A 24400-nucleotide genomic window follows, 5' to 3' on the forward strand; every position below is an offset into this window, starting at 1 on the left:
ATGTAGGAGAGAAAATGAAGACTAAAACTATCTATTTTCTGTTCCTGTGTTTAGGTGAGCTGGTCTTCATTCATCAGCTGAAATGTGGCCTAAAGAAGAAGTATCAATGTGTGTTTGAAGGAATGGTGAAGCAAGGTGACTCCACACTCCTGAATAACATCTACACAGATCTCTACATCACTCAGGGTGGCATTGAAGTTGCTTCCAGACGTCATGAAGCACAAGAGATACAGGTTGAATGCACACATTTGTTTGAAGCGCCCGAACAAGACGAGGAGATCCGAACTGTACTGACAAAAGGAATCACTGGCATCGGGAAATCAGTCTCTGTGCAAAAGTTTGTTCTGGACTGGGCTGAAGGAAAAGAAAATCAAGATATCAGCTTCATATTTCCTCTTCCATTCAGAGAGATCAACTTAAAGGAGAAAGAAAAACTAAGTTTGATGGACCTTATAACTCAGTTTTTCCCAGAGACAAAAGGACTGAACCTTACAAGAAGGAATCAGTTCAAAGTGCTGTTCATCCTTGATGGACTGGACGAATGTCGCCTTCCTCTGAAGTTTGATTGTAATGAGACGTGGCGTGATGTATCGTCACCAGCCTCTCTGGATGTTCTCCTGACGAACCTCATGAAGGGAAATCTGCTTCCTTCTGCTCTCGTCTGGATCACCAGCAGACCAGCAGCTGCCAGTAAGATTCCTCCTGACTGTATTGACCGGCTGACAGAGATACGAGGATTCAGCGACGCACAAAAGCAAGAGTACTTCAAAAAAAGATTCAAGAATGATGTTCAAGCCAACACAATCATAGATCATGTTAAACAATCAAAGAGTCTCTTTATCATGTGCCACATCCCAGTCTTCTGCTGGATTTCAGCCACTGTTCTCCAGAACATTCTGGAGGAGAAGAGAAATAATGATGTGAGAAACACTCAGGCTGATGAGATCTCTAAAACACTGCAGGAATCAAACACTGAAGACACTCCCAAGACTCTGACACAAATGTACACACACTTTCTCCGCTTTCAGATCCAGCAGAGCCACCGTAAATATGATGGAGAATACACACCAGATGTTTCCTGGGATAAAGATGCCATCCTTTCTCTGGGGAAACTGGCATTTCAACAGCTGGAAGAAAACAACCTGATCTTCTATGACACAGACCTGAAAGCCTGTGGTCTTGACGTCTATAAGGCATCAGTGTACTCAGGCATGTGTACCCAGATCTTTAAGGAGGAAACAGGGATCGTTCTTGGTACCATGTACTGCTTTGTTCACTTGAGCATTCAAGAGTTTATTGCAGCCCTTTATGCACATCTGTTTCTAGACATCAACAAGACAAGTGTGTTTGATCATGAGTCTACAGAACAGGAAAACAGAAATGAATCCATGATTGATTTTCTCAAGACTGCAGTGGACAAGGCGCTGGAGAGTGACAATGGACACCTGGACCTTTTCCTTCGCTTCCTCCTCGGTCTGTCACTCCAGTCCAATCGACGACTCTTACGAGGTCTGACACAGCCAGACGGTTCTGACCGGAGCAACAAGAGGATAATTCAGTACATTAAAAAGAAATTAGAAACTAATCTTCCTGCAGAGAGATCCATCAATCTGTTCTACTGTCTGAATGAACTGAACGACCAAACTCTGGTGAACGAGATTCAGACCCACCTTAGCAAAGGAAGTCTCTCATCTGTTGACCTTTCACCTGCCCAGTGGTCTGCTTTAGCCATTGTGTTGTTGACATCAGAGGAAGAGCTGGAGGAGTTTGAGCTTCAGAAATTCAAGAAATCAGACGAGTGTCTCATTAGATTATTGGCAGTCATTAAAGCCTCCAAAAGAGCTCTGTAAGTCTTTTAATGTATTTTGTCATGTTTTACTCTCATCTGAAAAAATGAAAAAAAAAAAAATCATAAAAATTGAACCACCCCTGTAAAGCCTGACATATAAAATAATAGTTTTGAAAATATACTATTTTTAATGGAGACAGTTTATCAAACTTTTAGACAAAATATAAACTTTGAACATTAATTATAATGTGAAATTGACAGATATATGTTTGTTTGTTTTTTACATTTATTAGTCTTAAAAATAGAAAATTTTTTAATTTAAGTGAACTTCAAACAATCCTCACATGAACCCATAATAAATGTCATATTTACCTGTTACCTCCCTTCCCGTCTAACATATACAGAACACTATACAGAAATTTTATAAACTTATCAAACAGTCTGCACTGAATTAGATTAAATATCGATTAATCATTTTTAAAGATACAAAGTTCTTTAGTCAAGAGCAGGGAGTAATTTTCTCTCTTCCCTTTGTTCTTTGATTAACTTTACAGACAGAAAGCTTTATTGGCTGCTGTCCCTTTAAAATCAGCCGCTGCTGACAGAGACGTGGATCTCACATGCGCCTCATTCTTTCACAACTCTTTACGTTCATTTAACTTTTCTTTTAAGACTGCTCTTGTGTTATGAGTTTACTCAAAAAACAGACAGTTTGGCATAATTGTGTGTGTTAATGTTCGCTCAAGCATGTAAGAAAACTGTTTTCTGGTATGCGCATGATACTGGCGAGGGCCGGTCGAAGTGCTCCCAAGCACTTGCTTTGGTATTCTGCATTACAATACAGTTTTCTATTTTACACGCTTAGAAAAGTGCAATGTTTTATTTTGTGTCACCGTCCTAGGTCGAGTTACACTGCTCGTGTAACTGTATTTAAGTAGGGAAACCATGGAGGTGTTTGGTTGCTTCTCTGCTTGGCCCATATTGAATGAACTGGGCTAGTTAAGTGTGATCAAAGTGTCTCGCGTGCCAGAGCGATTGAGTATCCCTTTAAGTAAAATGACGATAAATTTGTTTTCAGCAATTGTCATGGATGGTTCTTTATTATTTTCAAATTAATGATATATCACTGGACCTTAAACTTTAAATATTAAAAAAAAAATAACATTTCTTAGGTTCTTAGGTTTAAGTAATCTTGGCTTTAATTAAATCATTAAAGATTCCATATCAAATAGATGCGTATACGTGAATGGAGGCATTTTTTGAATTATAGTGAAATGCCTTTAACTTGCCACAAAAGTGTAAAATGTCTCATCTTATAGTGTCTGTGCAGTCAAGTCAATAATATTGTTGAAAATTAAGTGTCCCCAACTAAGCAAGCCAGAAGCAACAGCGGCAAGAACATAGAGAAAAATCCAATAGCTATAAAAGCTATAAATCTTAAAATAAATTTTCAAACATGCTTTATTGTATCTATAAAAATACACTAATAGGAAATAGTAGTTTTTAATGAGTAATGTTAGTTTAACTCAGCCTCTTTACTATGCTGTTTATTTAATGGAACACACATTTAATATTTGTATATAGAAAAATGTATGTGGCCCATCTAATTATGAGATGTGATTAATTTCCCTTGTAGGTTAAATGATTGTAACTTATCAGACAAAAGCTGTTTAGCTCTGGCTGCAGTTCTTGGATCAGACACCAATCTGAAAGAGCTGAACATGAACAATAATAATCTACAGGATTCAGGAGTGAAGCTGCTCTGCACTGGACTGAAGAATATAAAGTGTAAATTGGAGATACTGAGGTAAGTTGAGCCACAGGAGTCACATGACTAGAGTGAGGTGCGATGACTGATGAGATGATCCTGGAAGCAAATGCACAAGAGAACTTTTGTGATTAAAAGTTGCACTTTGTTTAATATTAGTGACTGAGTCTTTGTTCTATTGTTGTTGTTTTTCATTCAAAATAATGATGAACCACAAACTCAGAATTTGTTTTAAAATTATTTTATTCGTTTGATGTCTAACATATTAAAGTTTTTTTGTCTTTTGTTTTCCTCCATATTCAGTTGTCAGTTTTGTACATTTGTACAAAGAACAAAATAAAATTCAAGTTTATGGATTTATGTTGTTCAGGTTTAACTGATTAATCAGCTGAATGTTTTCCTCTCTGTTCTAGACTCTCTAACTGCAGTGTAACAGAAGAAGGTTATAAAGCTCTGGCTTCAGCTCTGAGATCAAACCCTTCACATCTGATAGAGCTGGATCTCATAGGAAATGATCCTGGAGAATCAGGAGTGAAGCAGCTCAATGATTTACTGCAGGATCCAGACTGTCAACTGAAGACGCTGAGGTGAGACGGGATCAAATAATTAACAAAATTAGCTATATGCAGGCTAAATATTCATAACAAATACCTTATTTTAATAATACAATAAACTGGACAATTTGTTGCACCGAAATGATCAAGATCAGTTCAGATGCTGCAGATTCTGTCATAATGATGAAAAACGTCAAGACATTTAGTTGTGATACGAGCTACAGGTCGCAAGTCTTAATACACAGATTCGTTCTTTTGACCATATACAATTTTTCTGGCCCGTATAGATTTAGATTTATAGTAGATTTATAGTCGGGAAATAATTTTCGTTTATCTACTGCTCAGATCTAGAATTCTTGAGTTAAATAAAGCCCTGTAATATTTTTTTTCTTAATAAATTTAAATGTATTAACTAGAGAGAGAGAGAGAGAGTAACCTAATACTGAAACTTGTTGGTTTAATTACAGTGAAGTTATCACCTCATTGCTGAGATGTATAATGTAGCTTCCAGTAGTGAAGCCTTTTTATTTATAAAAGACACGGGCAGAGGCTAAACATCAGCTCCTGAATATTTCTGTGTTTGTGCTATTTCTTTACAAAGATAAATATCATTCCCACCACTATAAAAAGCTGTGAGCGAGTGCATGCAGGCACGTCGACTCATAATTAAACTTTAAAAAGCTATCTTTGTGAATAAACATGTCGTCCTCGCCTAGTGGTGGCTTGGAATTCAAAGGAGAATCGGATATGCGTGTGTAGACCGAGGTCGGATGTCCAGACATCGGATATGTATCTGATTTAAATCCACATAGGGAAGTGACTCAGGTTGGATACGAAAAAATCTGATCTCGTGTGGCTTTTTATGTTTACACGTGTGAAACAAATTCCGACCTGTGTCAGATGTGAGTAAAATATCAGATTTTTTTGTGCTGCTATTCTACAGTATACCTTGACAATTAACATGCACAATTTTGTTTTTGTGCACACTTCCCATAAAAAATTCTAGATAACCTTTTAGTGAAATAGTTTCCTGAACACAATAGTTTTCTATCAAGCCCAGATTCACTGCATCTCTCTGTATCAGGTCTATGAGTCCCCAGATGTTCACAAACATGCAGTTAACTACAACGTAGGTCTGACCAATAGGAATCTAGCTAGAGAGGCCAATCTACTTTGAGTGAAACTAAAACAAGCCAATGCACATTGGCGTGCAATCATTTGCATCAACTGTGCACTGTGTGTATTTAACGATCAGCTGTTGCGATTGCACACTAACTTTTTGCTTCGAAGCCAAATGCTTCATGTTAAAGGGGTCATGAACTGGCTTTTTAAATTGTATTATATTGTTGTCTGAGGTCAACTTATGATGTTCACTTGGTTTTTGCATTCAAAAACATCAAAATGAATAAGTAGTAGGCTATTTTGTACCAAAGTTTTGAGCCTACCTGAAAGGTTTTTATGGGCGTCTTGCATTGAAGACTTGGAAGTAAACGCCCACTTCTGTGAGTGGATAACAGTTTTGCATATTATGAGTTTCAACTCACCCATCGATGCACTTGGGGGAAATTGTTTTGAAAACGTCCAATGTTGTAAAATGGCAACTGGAATTATTCGACCCAGAGTCTGTGTGTTGCACAATTCCTGTAAGATCCAATATAGACGGCACAGCACCGTTATTCTTAATTGGTCTGCAAATCCAGTCTTGTTTACAAAACAATCCTCAGTGAAATGAAGCGAACAGACGGACAATGTTTTACCCTCATCAGCTGGAGTGGAACGTCATTAAAAATAAAGTGTATCCATGCAGTCCTATTGGAATCCAGAGGAAGCTTATGCAGTGACTGTCTTCTTCCACAACCAGGCAATGCGCAATATTTTGTATTGCTCGCTCTGTAGCTCGATCCAGTTTTCATCACAAGGTAGGAATCTATGTTATTTAGCTGTGCCTCTAATGCGCGAATCGGTGGGCGGAGCTAAACCAGCCGTGTTGAAGCAGGCGTTGATCTTCTTCTGCGGGGGGTGGTGTTTTATCCTCTTGTCTTTTACTTGGAAAAAAAAAACCTTGCCGCTTTCTTCCCGGAAGTGTACGACGAGTTTATGGGGAGTTTATGGGCACCCTTGATGGCGGGGCGGCAAAGCGATACACGCGCATCCCGCCATTGGAACGGGCTGTTGCTATGCAACTGTGCCCTAACTCCACTTGTCGTGGAGAACCCTGTCTCCATTCCCGGGCATGTAAGTACTCGTCGGATTTTTCCCTGAGGGGAAGCTGCCTCTGCCGTGCACACCATGGCGTTGCTGCAGGTTCATCAGGCCAAACTGTCTGACCTGTACGAGGGTGGTGACGATCCCCTAGTTCTTCAGGAACTTTGTATCGCGACAGACCTCGCGCTTCGTGCAACGAAGGTGACCGCGCTGTTGGTGGGTTATGCGATGTCCACGCTGGTGGTCCAGGAATGCCATCTCTGGCTGTGTCGGAGGCTGTGTTTCTCAACTCCTCTGTTTCCCAGACCGGCCTCTTCGGCGACGCAGTCAAGAACTTCGCCCAGAAGTTCTCGGCTGTACAAGGCAAGGCAAGGCAAGTTTATTTATATAGCACATTTCATACACAATGGCAATTCAAGGTGCTTTACATAGAAGAAATTAAAATGATCAAAATAAATCAGAATAATTAAAACAGTTTAGAATAAAAAATAAGAAATGATGAAAAATAAAAATTATGATAAAAATAAAATACAGTAAATTAAAACTATTTAGAATAAAATAAAGTGCAGTAACAGTCGGACGAACAGTGGCACAGTGCTCATTCAGTAAATGCACAGCTAAACAGATGTGTTTTGAGTCTTGATTTGAATGTGACTACTGTAGGAGCACACCTGATCTCTTCTGGAAGCTGGTTCCAGCTGCGGCTGGCATAATAGCTAAAAGCAGACTCTCCATGCTTAGAGTGAACCCTTGGTATTTCTAGCTGATGTGATCCTAATGATCTGAGTGATCTGTTGGGTTTATATTCAGTGAGCATATCTGCAATATATTGAGGTCCTAACCCATTAAATGATTTATATACCAGTAATAATACTTTAAAATCAATCCTAAATGTAACTGGCAACCAGTGTAAAGACCTGAGGACTGGTGTGATGTGTTCATATTTTCTGGTCCTGCTCATAATCCTGGCAGCAGCGTTCTGTATGAGCTGCAACTGTCTTATGGTCTTTTTAGGAAGGCCAGTGAGGAGGCCATTACAGTAATCCACCCTGCTGGTGATGAAGGCATGCACAAGTTTCTCTAAGTCTTGACTGGAAACAAAGCATCTAATTCTTGAAATATTTTTCAGATGATAGTATGCTGATTTAGTTATTGCTTTGACATGACTATTGAAACTAAGGTCTGACTCTAGTGACACACCAAGATTCCTGACTTGATTTTTAGTTGTTAGACCCCTAGCGTCAAGGTATGCATTCACCTTAAGAACTTCATCTTTGTTTCCAAACGCAATAACTTCAGTTTTGTCTTTGTTTAACTGCAGAAAGTTTTGACACATCCAACCGTTTACTTCATCAATGCATTGGCACAGGGAGTTAATGGGGCTGTAGTCGTTAGGCGATAGGGCTAAGTAGAGCTGTGTGTCATCTGCGTAGCTGTGGTAAGCTATTTGGTTCTTTTTCATTATTTGGCTCATTGGGAGCATATACAGGTTGAATAGGAGTGGCGCAAGAATCGAGCCCTGAGGGACTCCGCAAGTCATGGATGTCCACTCAGACTTATGTTCTCCCATACTCACAAAATAACCTCTCCCTTCTAAGTATGACCTGAACCATTTTAGGACTATCCCAGAAAGCCCCACCCAATTTTCCAGCCTGTCAAGAAGTATGTTGTGATCAACAGTGTCAAATGCAGCACTGAGGTCGAGTAGTACCAACACGGATAACTTGCCTGTATCAGTATTTAAGCGAATGTCGTTTATTATCTTTATGAGTGCTGTCTCCGTGCTGTGATGCGATCGGAAACCAGATTGAAAATTGTCAAAATATCCATTTGAGCTTAAGAATTTGTTCAGCTGATTGAAGACAGCCTTTTCAATGATCTTGCCTATGAAAGGAAGATTTGAGATCGGTCTATAATTGCTCAAGATGTTCTTATCCAGATTGCTCTTTTTCAGGAGGGGCTTGACAACTGCAGTTTTCAGGGAGTTCGGAAAATTCCCAGAGCGAAGTGAGGCATTTACCACTTCTAGGAGATCTGCTTCTAAACAGTTTAACACACTTTTGAAAAAAGATGTGGGAAGTGTGTCAAGGGCGCAGTTTGATGTTTTAAGGTGCTGTACGGTTTCTACCAAAATTGTGTCATCAATTTCTTCGAAATCAGACATAGTAACTACTTTCTCAGGTTGTGGTCTGATCTGCCTGACCCCAGAGCAACTCAAGGATGTGCTGATCACCTTTCTGATGTTATTGATTTTCTCAGAAAAGAAAGAAGCAAACTCACTGCACTTGCTGTCTGAGAGCATTTCTATGGGAATCTGGCTTGGGGGGTTTGTCAGTCTCTCTACAGTAGCAAAAAGAGTGCGTGTGTTGTTTATATTGCTGTTTATAATATTTGAGAAGAAAGTCTGTCTGGCTTTGCCTAGTTCCCTATTGAAAGCGTGGATGCTGTCTTTGTAGATGTTATAATGGACTACAAGTTTTGTCTTCCGCCACATGCGTTCTGCTCTTCTGCATTGTCTTTTCATATTTTGCACTGTTGTTGAGTTTCTCCAAGGTGCTTTTTGTCTGCCACTATTCTTCCTGACTTTAACAGGAGCAATATCATCAATTACACTCTTAACTTTTGAGTTAAAAGAATCAAGGAGAAAATCAACAGAGTCAGCAGATATGCTTGGTTTTAAAGCTATAGCCTTCATAAATAGCACACCAGTGTTTTCATTTAAGCATCTCTTCTTGACAGACACAGCTCTAGCTTCAACGGCAGGAGAGATTAATATATCAAAGAAAATACAGAAATGGTCAGACAGTGCTACATCCTTAATAACAATCGATGAGATGTTTAAACCCGTACTGATAAGTAAATCTAGAGTGTGTCCACGATTGTGTGTGGGGCCGTGTACATGCTGTGTCAGATCAAAAGTTTTTAAAACAGTTTTAATATCTTTTGCCATATTGTTTTCTGCGTTATCTATGTGAATGTTGAAATCTCCAGCAATGGCAAAACAGTCAAACTCAGAGGCAATTGTTGATAGCAATTCAGTAAAATCCTCAGCAAAGGCTGGAGAGTATTTTGGAGGCCTGTAAACTATGATAAGTAAAATACGTGGAGCACCTTTTAACACAATACCCAGATATTCGAAAGAGGGGTAATTCCCAAATGATATTTGCTTACATTGATAAACATCTTTAAAAAGAGCAGCTAAGCCGCCACCTCTCTTACCCGCTCTGCAGACACTCATATAAGTAAAATTTGGAGGGGATGTTTCGTTTAGGACCGTTGCACTACAGCTGTCTTCTAGCCAAGTTTCAGTTAGAAACATGAAGTCCAGGTTGTGTGTGGTTATTAAGTCATTGACTAGAAGTGATTTATTTTTAATGGAGCGGATGTTTAAAAGTGCTAACTTTATAGTCTTACTTTTTGTCCTCACAGCAGTCTTAGTTTGGCGTGTAATGGGCACCAGATTAGATGGGTTTGCTGTACGGCTGTTGAAGGCCTTAGATTTTCTATCATGTAATTGAACAGCAATAGAGAAAGATTCAGGCACACTGGGTTCCCGCTTGTTCTGTAAACATTTGATAAAGTTATTGTTTTCATAGCGAGGAACCAAAATATTTCACTTAGAGCTGGTATCAGTTGTTTTTGGTTCACCTCGAGCCGATGGGGGAGAGTGTGGGCCCTGGCGCTGTGGCAGAGGCCGAAGAGCTCTTCGAGGAGGGGGAGGGGGAGGGCGAGCTGGGCCCGAAAGCTTTGGTGGTTTTGGGGCCTGCCGTTTTTTGGTTGGTATCTGGGGGCTTGCAGCAAAGGAGTGTGATAGTTTGGTTCCAGCAGACACCAGTTGTTCCATTTTCTCTGAGAAGCACAGAAGTGGAGATGCTGGAGAGAGTGATAACGTGTCAGGTGAGATGGGCTGTTGCTCTGGTGTTATTGGAGGGTGTAAAATGCTGTCCTGGTTTCCCTCGTTGTTTTCCAGAAAGTCGTCCTTGGGTGCTGAATCTGGGAGCAGTTCTGATATGTCACAGTCTGTCTGTGGTGAGCTCTGTGGGCAGAGCTCTGCTGAGATTGTATCCGTGAGCAGAGGTTGTTGTTGTGGCTGAGTGGTGTTATCATTGTCCTTGTGTGATGTGTCAGCAATATGTCCATTTAGGTGTTGAAGTGAAGTCCTGTGGCCGTCTACAACAGCAGACGGAGGCCATCAAACATATCCTGCCGCGGCGGCCAGCTGCTGCCTCCACCCCAACGCCTGCGGCATCTCAGCGTGCTCGTCGCCAAGGGTGTCCTCCTACGTCTGCCCCTGCTCCTGCGCCGCAGCCTCCGCGTAAGCGGTGCCATGGAGCCAGTCACAAGCAGGGCATCCCGCCCGTCCAGGCCCCGCCAAGAAGGGCGGCAAAGCCAGAAGTAAGCAGCCCTAGGACGGTTGACCAAGAGATGTAAGAGACTGCTCTTCAGGAGACGATGACCACATCGCTCTCTCCCCCGGAAGAGGGCCGGGTGGAAAATCTTTGTTTCATTTTGTTTGTGTTTCACTGCTGGCCTTGAAACCAGCGATACCCAAATTTTCAGTAAAAGAGCAGTTTCTACCATCTCTGGGTCCGAAGAGGATCCGGAGAATAGTGGGGGGACAGAATCCTCACCAGTCTCATCTGCCTCCTCTGTCGCCAGTGAGCAGCAGTGTGCAGTAGAGAACGCCACCGAGCCCCCTCCTGCACCTCCTGCCCCATGGAACCAGGTAAGTGCTGCATGGCACAGACAGACCCTGCTTCTATGCAGAAACGCATTTTCAAATGGATCCGTCCCTGAGATTGGTTTGCAGCGATCGACCTGAAGGACACATACTTTCATGTCTCAATTCTTCCTTGACACAGGCCGTTTCTGCACTTTGCGCTTGAGGGTGGAGCATATCAGTACAAGGTCCTACCCTTCGGACTGTCCCTGTCCCCCCGTGTTTTCACAAAAGTTCCCATGAGAGAACAGGGCGTTTGCAACCTCAACTATCTCGGCAACTGGCTCATACTAGCACACTCTCGAGATCAGTTATGCGACCACAGGGACCTTGTGTTCAGGCACCTCAGCCAGTTGGGTCTTCAGGTCAACTGGCACAAGAGCAAACTCGCCCCCGTGCAGAGGATCTCTTTTCTCGGTATGGAGTTGGAATCGGTCGCACAGACAGCGCTCGTCACATAGCAGCGCACTCAGTCGGTGCTGGACTGCTTTAATACGTTCAAAGGCAGGACGGCGGTTCCACTGACATTTTTTCAGAGGCTTCTAGGGCACATGGCAGCAGCAGTGGTTACGCCGCTCGGCTTGCTTCATATGAGAATGGATCAGCACTGGCTTCACAGCTGAGTCCCGAGATGGGCGTGGCATCACGGCACTCACCGGGTGGCAATCACACCGGCCCGCCGTCAGATCTTCAGCACATGGTCAGATCCCTCGTTCCTTTGGGCATGAGTCCCCTCGGAACAGGTATCCAGGCATGCTGTGGTGTTCAAAGATGCCTCTGCCACCGGCTGGTGTGCCATGTACAAAGGGCATGCAGTGTCAGGGGTGTGGACGGACCCTAATCTGCATTGGCACATCAACTGCCTCGAGTTGCTGGCAGTGCATCTCGCTCTCCGCCGTTTGAAAAGGCTGCTGCAGGGCAGTGACGTGTCGTTCCGTTGGACAGCAATGCGACCGTTGCATACATCAACCGGCAAGGTGGTCTGCGCTCCCGTTGCATGTCGCAACTTGCCTCTGATGAAGCATCAGAGGTCGGTTCGAGCCATGTATATCCCCGGTCTACTCAACCATGTGGCTATCACGAGCTGTGCTTCCTGTCTGCCTCCTCAGAGACCTCCCACTGCCAGCTGTTTTACTCCCTGACCGAGGGAACACTTGGCATGGATGCATTCGCAAATATGCTTTTCCCCCAGTGAGCCTACTTGTGCAAACACTGTGCAAAGTCAGGCAGGACAAGGAGCAGGTCCTTCTGGTGGTTCCCTACTGGCCCACCTGGACATGGTTTACAGAACTCATGCTCCTTGTGACAGGTCCTCCCTAGCCCATTCCTCTGAGGAAGGATCTTCTGACTAAGAGACGGGGCACCCCGTCTACGTTGTTGTGACTGACCGATAGGGAACATCTCGGTTACATTTGGTAACCCTTGTTCCCTGAGGGAGGGAACGGAGACATAGGTCCCGTTGCCACATCTTCTGCCACCCGCCGGGGCGACCAGCTTTTTTAGGCTTGGCTTCTCAGCAAAAAACTAGGGCGCTGATATTGCTCAATAGTACCCCCGCACAGACGCCGTCTGCAGTGCCCAAACATAACGAGAATTATTATACAGCCAGGCTTTATCGCCCAAGCCTAAGGGATTACTCTACATACACTACAATGTAAAGTATATTCATAACAATAAAGCAACACCTGTCTCAATTTAATTCTGCTTCTGTTTGTTTGTGTACATCACTAGCCAACGGCGGGAAAAAACGGTAATATTCGGTAATATTCAGGTAACTTTTGACCTGCCTCTCTCTGCTTACCGCTCCTTCCGCGAATGCCAAAATGAATTATGGGATATTTCTGCCGTCAAGTTCACACCATGGTTCACAAAAGTTACCAACTGATGCATCCTCTGTAAAATGGGAGTGTCAAGAACACATCCGGGATTTTTAACCGTTCTTTCCTAAATGCAAACTTTTGTATTGGGACAGTACTTGGGCCGCGACTGATGACGTTTTACAAGTCCACAAGAACACAAGTACAGACAAGAAGGCATATTGAGAAACGGCCCTAGTGTGCAACAGCTGCTCGTTAAATACCCACGCTACAAGGCTGCACAGCTGATGCAAATGATTGCACGCCAATGTGCATTGGTTTGTTTTAGTTTCACTCGAAGTAGGTTGGTCAGTCATGACCTATGTCTCCATTCCCTCCCTCAGGGAATGAGAGTTACCATATGCAACCGAGATGTTTCTCAAGCCAGTTTTCTCTGTGGTGACATTTCTCACTTCTCCTGCTTAAAAGCCAGAAAGATCTTAATTTGTATTCATTCTGAAAATCATCTAGTGAGATTTTGCCCCTCTGCTCGTGAGATTTATCTTTTCTTATGAGTTTGCTTTAGGACTGAGTGTTGCTCTAGTTTATTCAACATGTCTATTTATTGATGTATTTTTTTTTTACTCTTTATTTCAGACCAATGGGTCCATATCAAAAAAACACACAGAGTAGAACACGAACAATACATACAGACATCAATTTACAGACAACATACACATTTCTCTTAAAAAACATATAAGCTTTCATTCCACTGCCTCCAGAAACAGGAAAAATACCTTGTATCACTTAATGTGATATTATTTAGCACCATTATGATGCTATTTTTTGAGTCACTCAGCCGACACATAAAACTGTACATATACCTCCGTAATAAAGCATGTAGAGTGGGAACACTGTTGGAGACAAACATCTGGCTTGTGCTTGTCCACCTCGGGACCCTAAGCAAAATTCTAAGCGCATCATTATATGCCACCTGGAGCTTTTTCATTTTAGCTCTAGAATATTTACACCACAAGTGAGCTGTATAGAGAGAAGTACAGTATGCCCTAAACAGAGATATTTTAACATCTTCTGTACACATATAAAATTTACGAGCCAACACGTTAGCTTGTCCATACAGCTTACAACACTGTCGCTGTATGTCATCGTCATCATTTAAGTCATTTCTAATAATGTGACCCAAGTATTTAACTTTAGTTACTACATTTAAAACTTGGTCATTTAAATAAAAAGAAGGAAATTTTAACTTAAGGTCCTCTTTGGTTCTAACAATCATGATCACACTCTTTTCAACATTAAATTTAATATCATGCTGCACACCATATCTTGAACATATTCGAAGCAGCTGTTGTAATCCTGCACTATAAGGAGACATAATGACTAAATCGTCAGCATACATCAGATGATTAATAATACTATCACCTATTACACATCCAGTCTTACAATAATTTAACTCTATAGAGAGACCATCCATGTACAGGTTAAAGAGAAGAGGTGGCAGTAAACCCCCTTGTCGAACCCCATTCGTCATATAGAAAGGTTCAGATACATTCTTCCCCCACCGGACTTTTAAGGTTTGATGTATATACCAAAAAAGTAAAATTCTTATCAGGTAAGGGGGAACCCCTCTTTCTTGCAGTTTTATAAATAATTTGGAATGGTTGATTCGATCAAATGCCTTCGATGCGTCCAAAAAACACATAAAAACTGTGGAATTATGCTCATTATACTTACTAACCACTTCTTTCAAGGAATATATGCATAAATCAGTGCCATGCTTGCTTTTAAAGCCAAATTGGTTATCCGTAGTTACTAAATATTCTTTTAGCCTATACATGAGGATTCTCTCAAATACTTTTGAGATCACACTTGCCAATGCAATTGGCCTGTAGTTTTCTGTCACAGATATTTTACCGGTTTTATCTTTAATTACTGGCACTAATAAAACTGATATCATGGAATCAGGTAGCACACCATGAATTAAAAAACCTGTAAAACACAATGCAAGTAACATGGTGATCCTCGTACTAGCTTGCTTCAAATGTTCAGCTGTTATTCGATCTGGACCACAAGCTTTATTCTCAGCCAATTTATCAATTGCATATCTGACCTCGCCCGGTGTAACAATCATACCTTCATCGCACGACACATGTCCAGCCTTAAATTCCTTCCTCTCAACACAGTTAAAAATATCTCCATAGTATTTTCTCCACAAGTTTACAATATTATCAGCCCCACAACCCCATCAATGCTAGTTGGCAGTGGTATTTTACAATTACTGACAGTTTTCACTTCTTTCCAGAATTCATACACATGATTTTGCTGAAAGTTCTTGGCCATTGAGTTTGCTCTCATGGACAGCTCGTTTCTTTTTATAAACCGTACAGCATACTTAAATTTAGCATTTGTCAGTTTCTTTTGCTCAAATTCTGGGCCATACCTAGCTTTGCCCGTTAAAACCCAGTTTTTAAATGCTTCTCTGGCCTGGAGATGCAGTTCAGAGACATATTCATTCCATCCAGCTCTAAAATTATCACTTTTAACTCTTTTTCGATAAAAAGGTCTACTGGCAGTATCTAAACAATCCACTATTGCATCATACATCACACATAGGTCATGCTTATGCTTAGGATTCTCACAATCAACGTTATTGCACATAATTGTCTCAGTTGGCACTTCTATTTTGCTAAGGCTCTTCTCTGTCAAAAGTTTATATCTACAAAGATCATTTACTGAGAGTCTTGTCCAATCTAATTTTCCACTTCTTTGTTCAGGATTCTCCGAATTAGTCATCTCAGGAAGACTTTCAACATTTAGTGTAATTGAAATTGGTATGTGATCTGTTATTGCCAGATTATATAGTATCTCAAGTTTATCTAGGGAATCATGTGCATCGGCTGTACATATACAGTGATCCAGCCAAGATGTTGTATTCCACGCCTCACTAATATATGTATAGCTACCTACTGGCAATAATATTTGGCTAGAAAAGAACAACTTGCTATCCTGGCAAAACCTGTTTAGCTGTTGGCCAAACAGAGAATCATTATCAGATATATCAGCATTTATATCCCCTAAAATAAATATACTTGTACATTCACTTTCCTTAATAAAAGCACCAATAAAAGCAAGCCTATTCATATATTCATCTTCATTTTGGCTACATTCATAAGGAGTATACACATTCAAAATTACAAAAACCTTATTATTATGCTCCACTTTGATTGCTACACACCAGTCTACCTCTAATCTAATCACACTGACCAGTGGATCATACTTCTTATGCCATAATATGGCCACACCCCCAGGTATTCTGCCCCGCAAAATTCTCATACTTAGGTCTGTCGTGGATTCACCCACTCCATGGAAATCCTCATGGACAGAGTTAAGTTTGCCTAGATCTTGTTTTGATAAAAAAGTCTCTTGTATACATAAAATGTCCGTATTCTCCAGGAGCTTGTCAATAACAATCCATTGCGCTTTATCACCAACATTCCGACCCAGGCGCAACTCTCGCGAGTTATATGACACAACTCTAAGGTTCATAAAAGCATGTTCATAAGTTCATTCCAGCAGACACATGCGCCTCAGGAGCCGACACACTTCTTGCACTACTAGGAGTTACTACATCCACTGGTCCAGCATTTACCCTGGGTTTGCGCGCCTCAAAAAATCGGCGTACAAATACTCCATGTGGCCAGATCTGTGGCTCATATAGATCTTCCACCTTATCACACTCGACAGTTACTTTAAAGGAACTGTACCAGTTCTGAGTAGTATCCACCTTTTTGCAAATAACATCACGATGGAGTTTATGCTTCAGATAGTTAGCCAATGTCTCAGAGTCTAAGTCAGGCGAAAATTTTGTGGCAAAAACACTCACCAGCTTAGTCTTCACCACTTTTATATTTCCCTCAGGACAAGTTCCAACAATGCAGTTTGGCTTCTTCCCCCTTGATAAGTTTAGACGAGATTTGGGCTGTACCTTTCCATTCTCGCTCACATATTTTAGCCTGCGACCCTCCTTCAACACACGGCTCCATTCGGGTGACATAGACACATGAGTTTTCGGGCACACACTCGGCGCTTCTTCCACAACGCAAACATCCAGAGCCGAAGCTTTATCCATCAGTCCAGAGCTCATTTTACTCGGGCCTGGGGCCTCCTTCCTGATCCGGGCGGCAGCCGACGTCGCATTACTCGGTCCATTCATCCTGAGCGGCACAAGATCCGAAGACGCACGATCCACTGTTCGGTTCCGAACCAGCTCTCCGCCAACCTGGGAAATCGACGCGTTCCCTCCGCCATGTTCAGGCTGTTCGATCATACATAATCGTTGGTTCATACCTGCCGTCACCACCCGAAGATCCTCACAGATATTAGTCTGCGCAGACATGGCCCGCTTCATAGCAGAGATATCCGTGCATAGACACTCAATTATCCCAAGCAGGCAAGAAATATCAAGGCTATTGAAAGTCACTGTTGGCAGTTCGTCCAAATAGTGTGATACAAAACGAGGGATGTTTTCGCCAGCCTCGTTAAGCAGTTTTAAGCAGCTCTTAACATTGTTTACATCCTTTTGCGGCCCTTTATGTGCTACACAGCGGTGAGAAGAGCTAGGGCAGAGATCAAAGAGAACTTTTTTAGAGTTCTCAATCCATTCCGACCCAAAATGGTTCACAGCCAATAAAATCATATCGTCCTGGTTCAAAGTCTTCATCTTAACAAAGAGAAAGTTTAAGAATTCATCCTCCACTATTGTTTGGCCATCAGTAGTCGTGTAAATTACTGGTTTTATTCGAGATTTACTCGAAGCACTCCGAGCATTCCTGCCGGCAGCGTCCGCCATCTTTGCATCTATTGAACTAATTTAAATGTTCAAAGAAAAAAATGTGCATCTAATAACTAACTAAAGCTTGTCTTTAGAACAATAATTAAATGAAACTGAATTGACTGTTCTGCAGGTTTTTGAGTCCTGCTGCAGAGAAAGCCTGTCAGTATGTGAATAGAGTTGTGGGTGTAAACCTAAGAGACACACGAGTGAATCAGATTGCTGCTCTTCTGCAGGATAAACACTGTCAACTCAACAAACTGACGTGAGTATTGCTCATTTATTTATAATATTACTTTACTTTATTACTAATGTTAGCTGATGATAATATTTCCTCACTTGTTTGAGTCAGAGCAGTTTTTCCTCAGCGTCACACAGAGCCACAAAACTGAAGTAAAAAAAAATTAAACAGCTAATTAAAAACATAATTAACTTGAATATCAAATTCATTATTCTTGAAATCAAATTAAAATATTTGACAAAGACAGACATTTTGATCATTTGTCAATAATTATTTCAGTTTCTGTAGAGGCAGAACAAAACTTTTCATAACTGCTTTCAAATCACCGTTTGTATTTCACAAAAAGTAAAATGTCTAATTTTGATGCAGCATATACTTGAACTTGTAACAACTGAACAAGTGCATTTTAAAAGTCTGTGATCAGTATCTGCCTGTAATAAGATGAAAAGGAAAAGGAGTAAGAAAACCAATTCTTAAACATGAGAATCAGGTTAAATGTTGCAATGAATGATCCACACTACAAATGGAAATGCAGAAATGTTATGCTTATTGTTCACAAAACACAATCACTTATTCCAAACAGGAATGAGAAATGATTCAATGATTATTTTGCATATGTGTTACATTTCTATCAAATGCCAGTGCTATCCTTCAGTGTCCAGAGACATATGAGAAATATGTATGAGCATCAAATATCAGTTTCAGCAACTTGTTTATTTCTTAAATTAATCTAATTAAATTAATGCACCTTGATGCATTTTAAAAATATAACCCTATATAAGACACTCATAAGAACAAGGGAGAGATGCGGAACAACTTATAGAAAAGATCTAATAGTAATATTTTTATATATTAGTCAGTAATTTTTTGCACGAGTGAATGACTGATTCTGGATCTGTCGAGATCGGCAGATTCAGCAGCATTGCCACACACACAGCACCGGCTAACATCTCAGTGATCAATAAAACTGTCAGTCAAACAGATACGCAGCCATAATGTGTCAGTTCAGTTGTTTATTCAACAACTGTTCCAAACCGATTTGGCAAAAAAACTAAAACATAACTATTTAAAACCATATAACTATATAACACTATAACAAAAGCAGGTGTGGAGAGTGTGTGCATCTTTTAATGGAGTAAATGTCTCCCGTGTCGGCCCAAGGATTGAGATTGGTACGTTATGTCACCGTCAGAGCAGAAGGTGGTGGGTAAGCACCAAAGAGCCACTTGTAGACCCCATTAAATCAGCTTTATTTTTATTCAGGTATTTTTATTTTTCTGTTTTCATTTTACTATATTCTGTTTTTTTTTTCATTTGAATTTTTGTGGACTCCCATTTGAATGGTTAAATTAAATGTAAGTAATCAAAAAGCACGTCTAATTAATTTAAATCATGAAACATATATAATTGAACAATCATTTATCATACTGACTGACATGAACCAAGAGAAAACATTTCTAAATAAATGCGACTTAGTCCAGTGCGACTTGTGTATGTTTTTTTTCTTCTTCATGAAGCATTTTTTTAGTTTAAAAATGTAGTTTTGAAACTAAATGCTGCTGTAGCTCTTCAATAAGATGATCATCATAGATGTGAACTATTGTTATTTCTCTTTCTTCAGTCTGAGTGTATGCAGTATTACAGAGAAACAGAGTCTCATCCTGACTTCAGCTCTGAAATCAAACCCATCACACCTGAGAGAGCTGGACCTGAGCTGGAATAATCTAGGAAACTCAGGAGTGAAGCACTTATGTGCCGTACTGAAGGATTCACCTCTGAAACTGGAGAGATTGAGGTCAGTCACATTCACATACAAGAATCAAAATGCTTAAAATAATTTCAACTGTTTAAACTAGAACACAGTAACGTTATATTTGTACAAACATTTTCACCTTATTATTTTGTGATCTGGTGAAATAAAGATGAAGATCTCTCTTCCTCTTTCTGTTTTATTTGCTGATGAAGATGATGTGACTTTATAGAATAAAGAGTCTCTTATTTTCTTTATTCTCAATCTCTCTCTGTTAATGTAGGTTAAGATCCTGTGATATGACAGATGAAGGTTGTTCTGATGTGACTTCAGCTCTGAAATCAAACCCGTCACACCTGAGAGAGCTGGACCTGAGTGAGAATAATCTAGGAGACTCTGGAGTGAAAAACCTCAGTGATCTACTGATGAACCCACAATTCAAGCTGGAGAAACTACAGTTAGTGTCATTATACTATACAGCAATTACAGTGTGACTGAAGTTTATTTATTTGAAGACAGCAGGGCTTATGTTCCATTGGTTATAGCAGTGCACTTTCTGGGTTTCCCTATTGCTCACATGTTTAATGTGTTGTTGTTTTAGTTAGTAACTGTTTAATTTCCATGCTGCTATTTATCCTACTACTAATTAATGCCTATTGCACTTTCTTTTTTTTTGGCAAAAAGAAAGAAAGAAAACTAGAATAAAATAAAATTAACTCACTGTCATGTCTGGGTGACGACTGTCATGTCAGGGTGACGACTAGGACGAGCCTGTTTTGAAGACTCCCATTAATTATCACATGTGAAGAGAACAAGTCTTTTTCAGGCAGATAGTGCAATTCATTTTATACCAGCAGGCCTAATAATCATACGAGAAACTAACTAATCATACCGCAAGCTTGATCATTCGATCTTCATTAAAACTCACAATATCACCCTACTTTATAGATTTTCAGGAAAAACCAACCTGTGGCCACCAGGTTGCCTTTCCTGTTCTATAAACAAATACTCTTTGAAGTATATTTTAATTTGTAAGCTTGCAGCTAATATCTAGGCAGTTAAGGGACTTGAAGTATGAGCAAAAGAGTCAGTAAACAATGAAAATGAATATAATGAATTTAATAAGGCAAACTACTTATGCATTTACTAACATTACAGGAATAAATGTATTTACAAACAATAAACACAAACAACAACGAGGGGAGTCTGGAAATGGAAAAACGAGTAAGAGTGTGACAGCGAGAGGGAGAGAGAGAGAGCATTGGCAAAATCACCTAGACAGCGTAACCCTTCTGAATCAACCCGAAAAAACATCATCTTAATGCTTCTTAAAGCTCGATAAAGAGGTATATGTGCAAAGTATTCTGGGGTTCTCTGTGTGGCTGCATTTCTTGAACGGCCCTGTTTGGACACGTGCGAGTGGATGTCCTTTGTGTGGGAGCGTGTCACGTGGCGTTTGGCGCGCGTGTGTTGATCAAGGTTAGAAAGTCTTTGTGGAGACACCGAAAGGGCCTGAAGATCTCTGACTCTTTTTAAAGAAGAAATGGCTAAGAGAAAAATATTCTTCACAGTGAGAAATTTTTCTGAGATCAAATCTAAAGGCTCAAAAGGTGCCCCAGAAAGGCCTTCTAGTACTATGGCCAAATCCCAAGCCGGCATCCTTGTGCGAAAAGCAGGCCTCAGACTCAGGGTGCCACGAAGGAAACGAATAGGGGGTCTCTGGGGGTCTCGACCCAAAGGTAAACCTCCCACCGGAACGTGAAACGCAGCTATGGCCGCCACATAAACTTTTAAGGTGGAGGGGGATAATCCTGACGAGAAACGTTCTTGTAGGAACTCCAGTACCGCATTTACTGAACAGTTAACCTGGTCCCACTGACGGTGATGACACCAAGAAGTAAATAATCTCCATTTTAAAATTTAAAGTTTCCTAGTAGCGGGAGCTCTGGAGCTAAGAATGGTCTCAACAACCTCTGTTGAAGGACCACTCTCTATGAATTGGGCTCCCTCAGAGGCCAAACCCATAGTTTCCAAATCTCTGGCTTGGGGTGAAATATTGTGCCCCCTGCCTGAGACACAAGGTCTCTCCTGATCGGGATCTCCAAGGAAGGTCCGTCGAGGAGATTAATCAGATCCGCAAACCAAATTTGACTCGCCCAGCATGGTGCTACTAGCAGCAGTCTTAATCCGCACTGGCGGACTCGCTCCAGAACTCCTGGGAGCAGAGCAACAGGGGGAAATGCGTACAAACGTAGCCTCGGCCATTTCTGAACAATTGCATCTGGCTGAGTGGAGTCTCCAGTCCCCTGGCCTCAGCTCCTGCCTCGACAGGATGTCTGCTCCTATATTCTGACTCTAGAATCAGCCAATCATCTATATAATTCAGAATGTGTATGCCCTGCAGTCTGAGTGGGGCTATAGCTGCATCTACACACTTTGTGGATGTGCAGGGTGAAAGTGCTAGACCGAAAGGAAGAACTCTCTAATGGTATTCTTTGCCCCTGAAAGAAAATCTCAGGAAATTCCTGTGCTGAGGGAGGATGGAGATATGGAAGTAAGCGTCTTTCAGATCTATCGTGACAAACTCTGACTCCATTGGCGTCATGACCTTTTCTGTGAAGCTTACTTTGCTTGAAGAACGGTCCTCAGATTCGGCTTCAATTTAGAAGACTTCGATTGAGAGTGTCCGGCTTCACCAGATGCGCTTTTATAACTTCCTGTCACCCGTCTGTGACACTCATTCTTTCCATTGGACTAGTGGACATAGATGCTTCAGACTTATACACGCCAGGGGCGTTTATTGACGCATCGTGAGTTCCCTTGAAAGGGAACTGTGGATTTTCACTGGTATTGGTACTGAATACTGAAATGTTGGTACAGTGACAACACTAACTACCACAAAAACTACCAGCTTAATTCATGTGAATTTAAAACATTATCAGTAATAGCAGTCAGTAATAAAATAAGAACAAATAATCAAATTACAAATAACACAAATAAATGCAAAATAACAAAGAAAGGCTACAAATGAAATAGTAGTAGTTTTCAGGTGCAATTTTCAGGTACAGAAATTTGAATTGAATAATGTTTTATTAGCGAAGTTCTGGAGGAGCACGTTCAGATAATTAAACCTAATTAAACACGTGGAGCACATTCAGGTAATCAAGCCTAAAGGCACTTTTCCACTGCATAGTACGGTACGGTTCGGTACGTCTCACTTGTGGTGCTTTTCCACTGCATGGTATGGTACAGTACGGTTCGCTTCAGGTCGCTTTAAATGGTACCTGGTCTGTTGAGGTTCCAAGCGTACCGTACCGGTACTAAAATGTGACGTGAAACACTGCAGATCACTGATTGGTCAGACAGAATCGTCATTCCCTGCGTCACTACTAGCGTCATTGGATTTGCGACACGAGACAGTATTTTTTAGCAGTATTTTTGTTTTGCTGCCATCAGCCTCATTTTAAACACATTTTTCCGTCTAGCAGTTAAAAACAACCACATACCGAGAATCAGGAACACCATCCCCTCGATAGCCTCCATTGTTCCTGTGTTGTGGGTTTGAAAATGTGGCGCTTTTAAGATGATGTCATGGCAGTAGAGGCGCGCGCAAATAACGATCAGTCCCACACACTTTGAAGGGGTACTACTGCGGTGGAAACGAAAAGCGATCCGAACTGTTCCGCGCCGAATCGAACCGTACTGAGCCGAACCGTACCGTACTATGCAGTGGAAAAGCGCCATAATTAGACAAGAGTGGAGCACACTCTGTTAATCAACCCAATCAACGAGTTAAGAGGTATACAACAAACTTACCTCAGTTCATTGACAGTTTAACAGCATCCCTCCACCACCCAATCTCCTCACTTCTTGTCCTAAATACTGTTAAAAACAAAAGGGGGAGCACTCTGGGTTTGGGCAAAAATCTGAGCTCAGAGCCCTCCCCCGAACAACAAGCTAAATATGTATGAAATAAAGTTATCAAATGTGAAATAACACTGCATATTCATTACTGTATAAATTAAATTTACACTTTTTGTAAAGTTATAAGGTAGGCTAGAGCAGTAATAATTTCCCATCAGAATAAACGTTCACTTGAGATATAACCCACTTTGTTTACTAGAGGATACTCGCCAAGACGGGCGTTTTTGCATAATTTTGTGTGAATTTGTCCATACAAGCACAAGACGTGAAAGAGAATTTAGTTCATTATTCGCGCGCAGTCTGAGATGCTGCTTTTCGGGGCGCGCACTTTGGATGTTTTTGTTCAAGAAACTTCTTGACCCCCAAACATCCTGTAATAATGTAGAGAACCACTCGTTATACATAAACCAGGTAACATTTCACGTTTTACTCACATATATGATTTAGTATCTCTCTCTCATCAGTGAAAGTTAATAATAAGCTACATACCTCGGTTTACTTTCTTTGCCATTGACGTCCGACTAAACTACAACGAAAAGGGGTGCGCTGGATAAGCTTGCGCACCACAGCTATATAGGCCTTACTATATTTCCTTTAATATTCCACTAATTAGATACATTTACTTCATAGACAGCCTTCTTTATTATCGCATTACACTTTCTGTTGTCAGTGTTTCTTCGTCTGGACACAAACTGTACACACACTAACTGGTATCGGTTGCTGGTATCAGAGCATTTTTATAAGTACGAGTACATGAGTTCAGTATCGGTTCATCCCTGATCTCTCTTCCTCTGTCTGCTT

At 41.0% G+C, this 24400-nt stretch overlaps 1 protein-coding gene across 2 annotated transcripts in view; it reads left to right on the plus strand.

Moving 5' to 3' along the window:
* The window catches only part of LOC120461697 (NLR family CARD domain-containing protein 3), a 36668-nt gene that overhangs the window by 6052 nt on the left and 6216 nt on the right, over positions 1 to 24400 (plus strand). Inside the window, exons 3-8 of one of the 2 annotated variants that reach the window (XM_089130816.1) lie at positions 55 to 1846; positions 3426 to 3596; positions 3971 to 4144; positions 17818 to 17949; positions 19547 to 19720; positions 19959 to 20132. In XM_089130816.1, coding sequence (XP_088986942.1) covers positions 55 to 1846; positions 3426 to 3596; positions 3971 to 4144; positions 17818 to 17949; positions 19547 to 19720; positions 19959 to 20132 — 2617 coding nt within the window. Of the gene's footprint in view, positions 1 to 14; positions 1847 to 3425; positions 3597 to 3970; positions 4145 to 17817; positions 17950 to 19546; positions 19721 to 19958; positions 20133 to 24400 lie in introns of those variants that run through there. The other variant, XM_089130815.1, reaches the window with a different exon arrangement.

This window comes from Pimephales promelas, chromosome 5 (genome assembly GCF_988280905.1).
Source record: "Pimephales promelas chromosome 5, fPimPro1.hap1.1, whole genome shotgun sequence".
NCBI classification, from domain to species: Eukaryota; Metazoa; Chordata; class Actinopteri; order Cypriniformes; family Leuciscidae; genus Pimephales; species Pimephales promelas.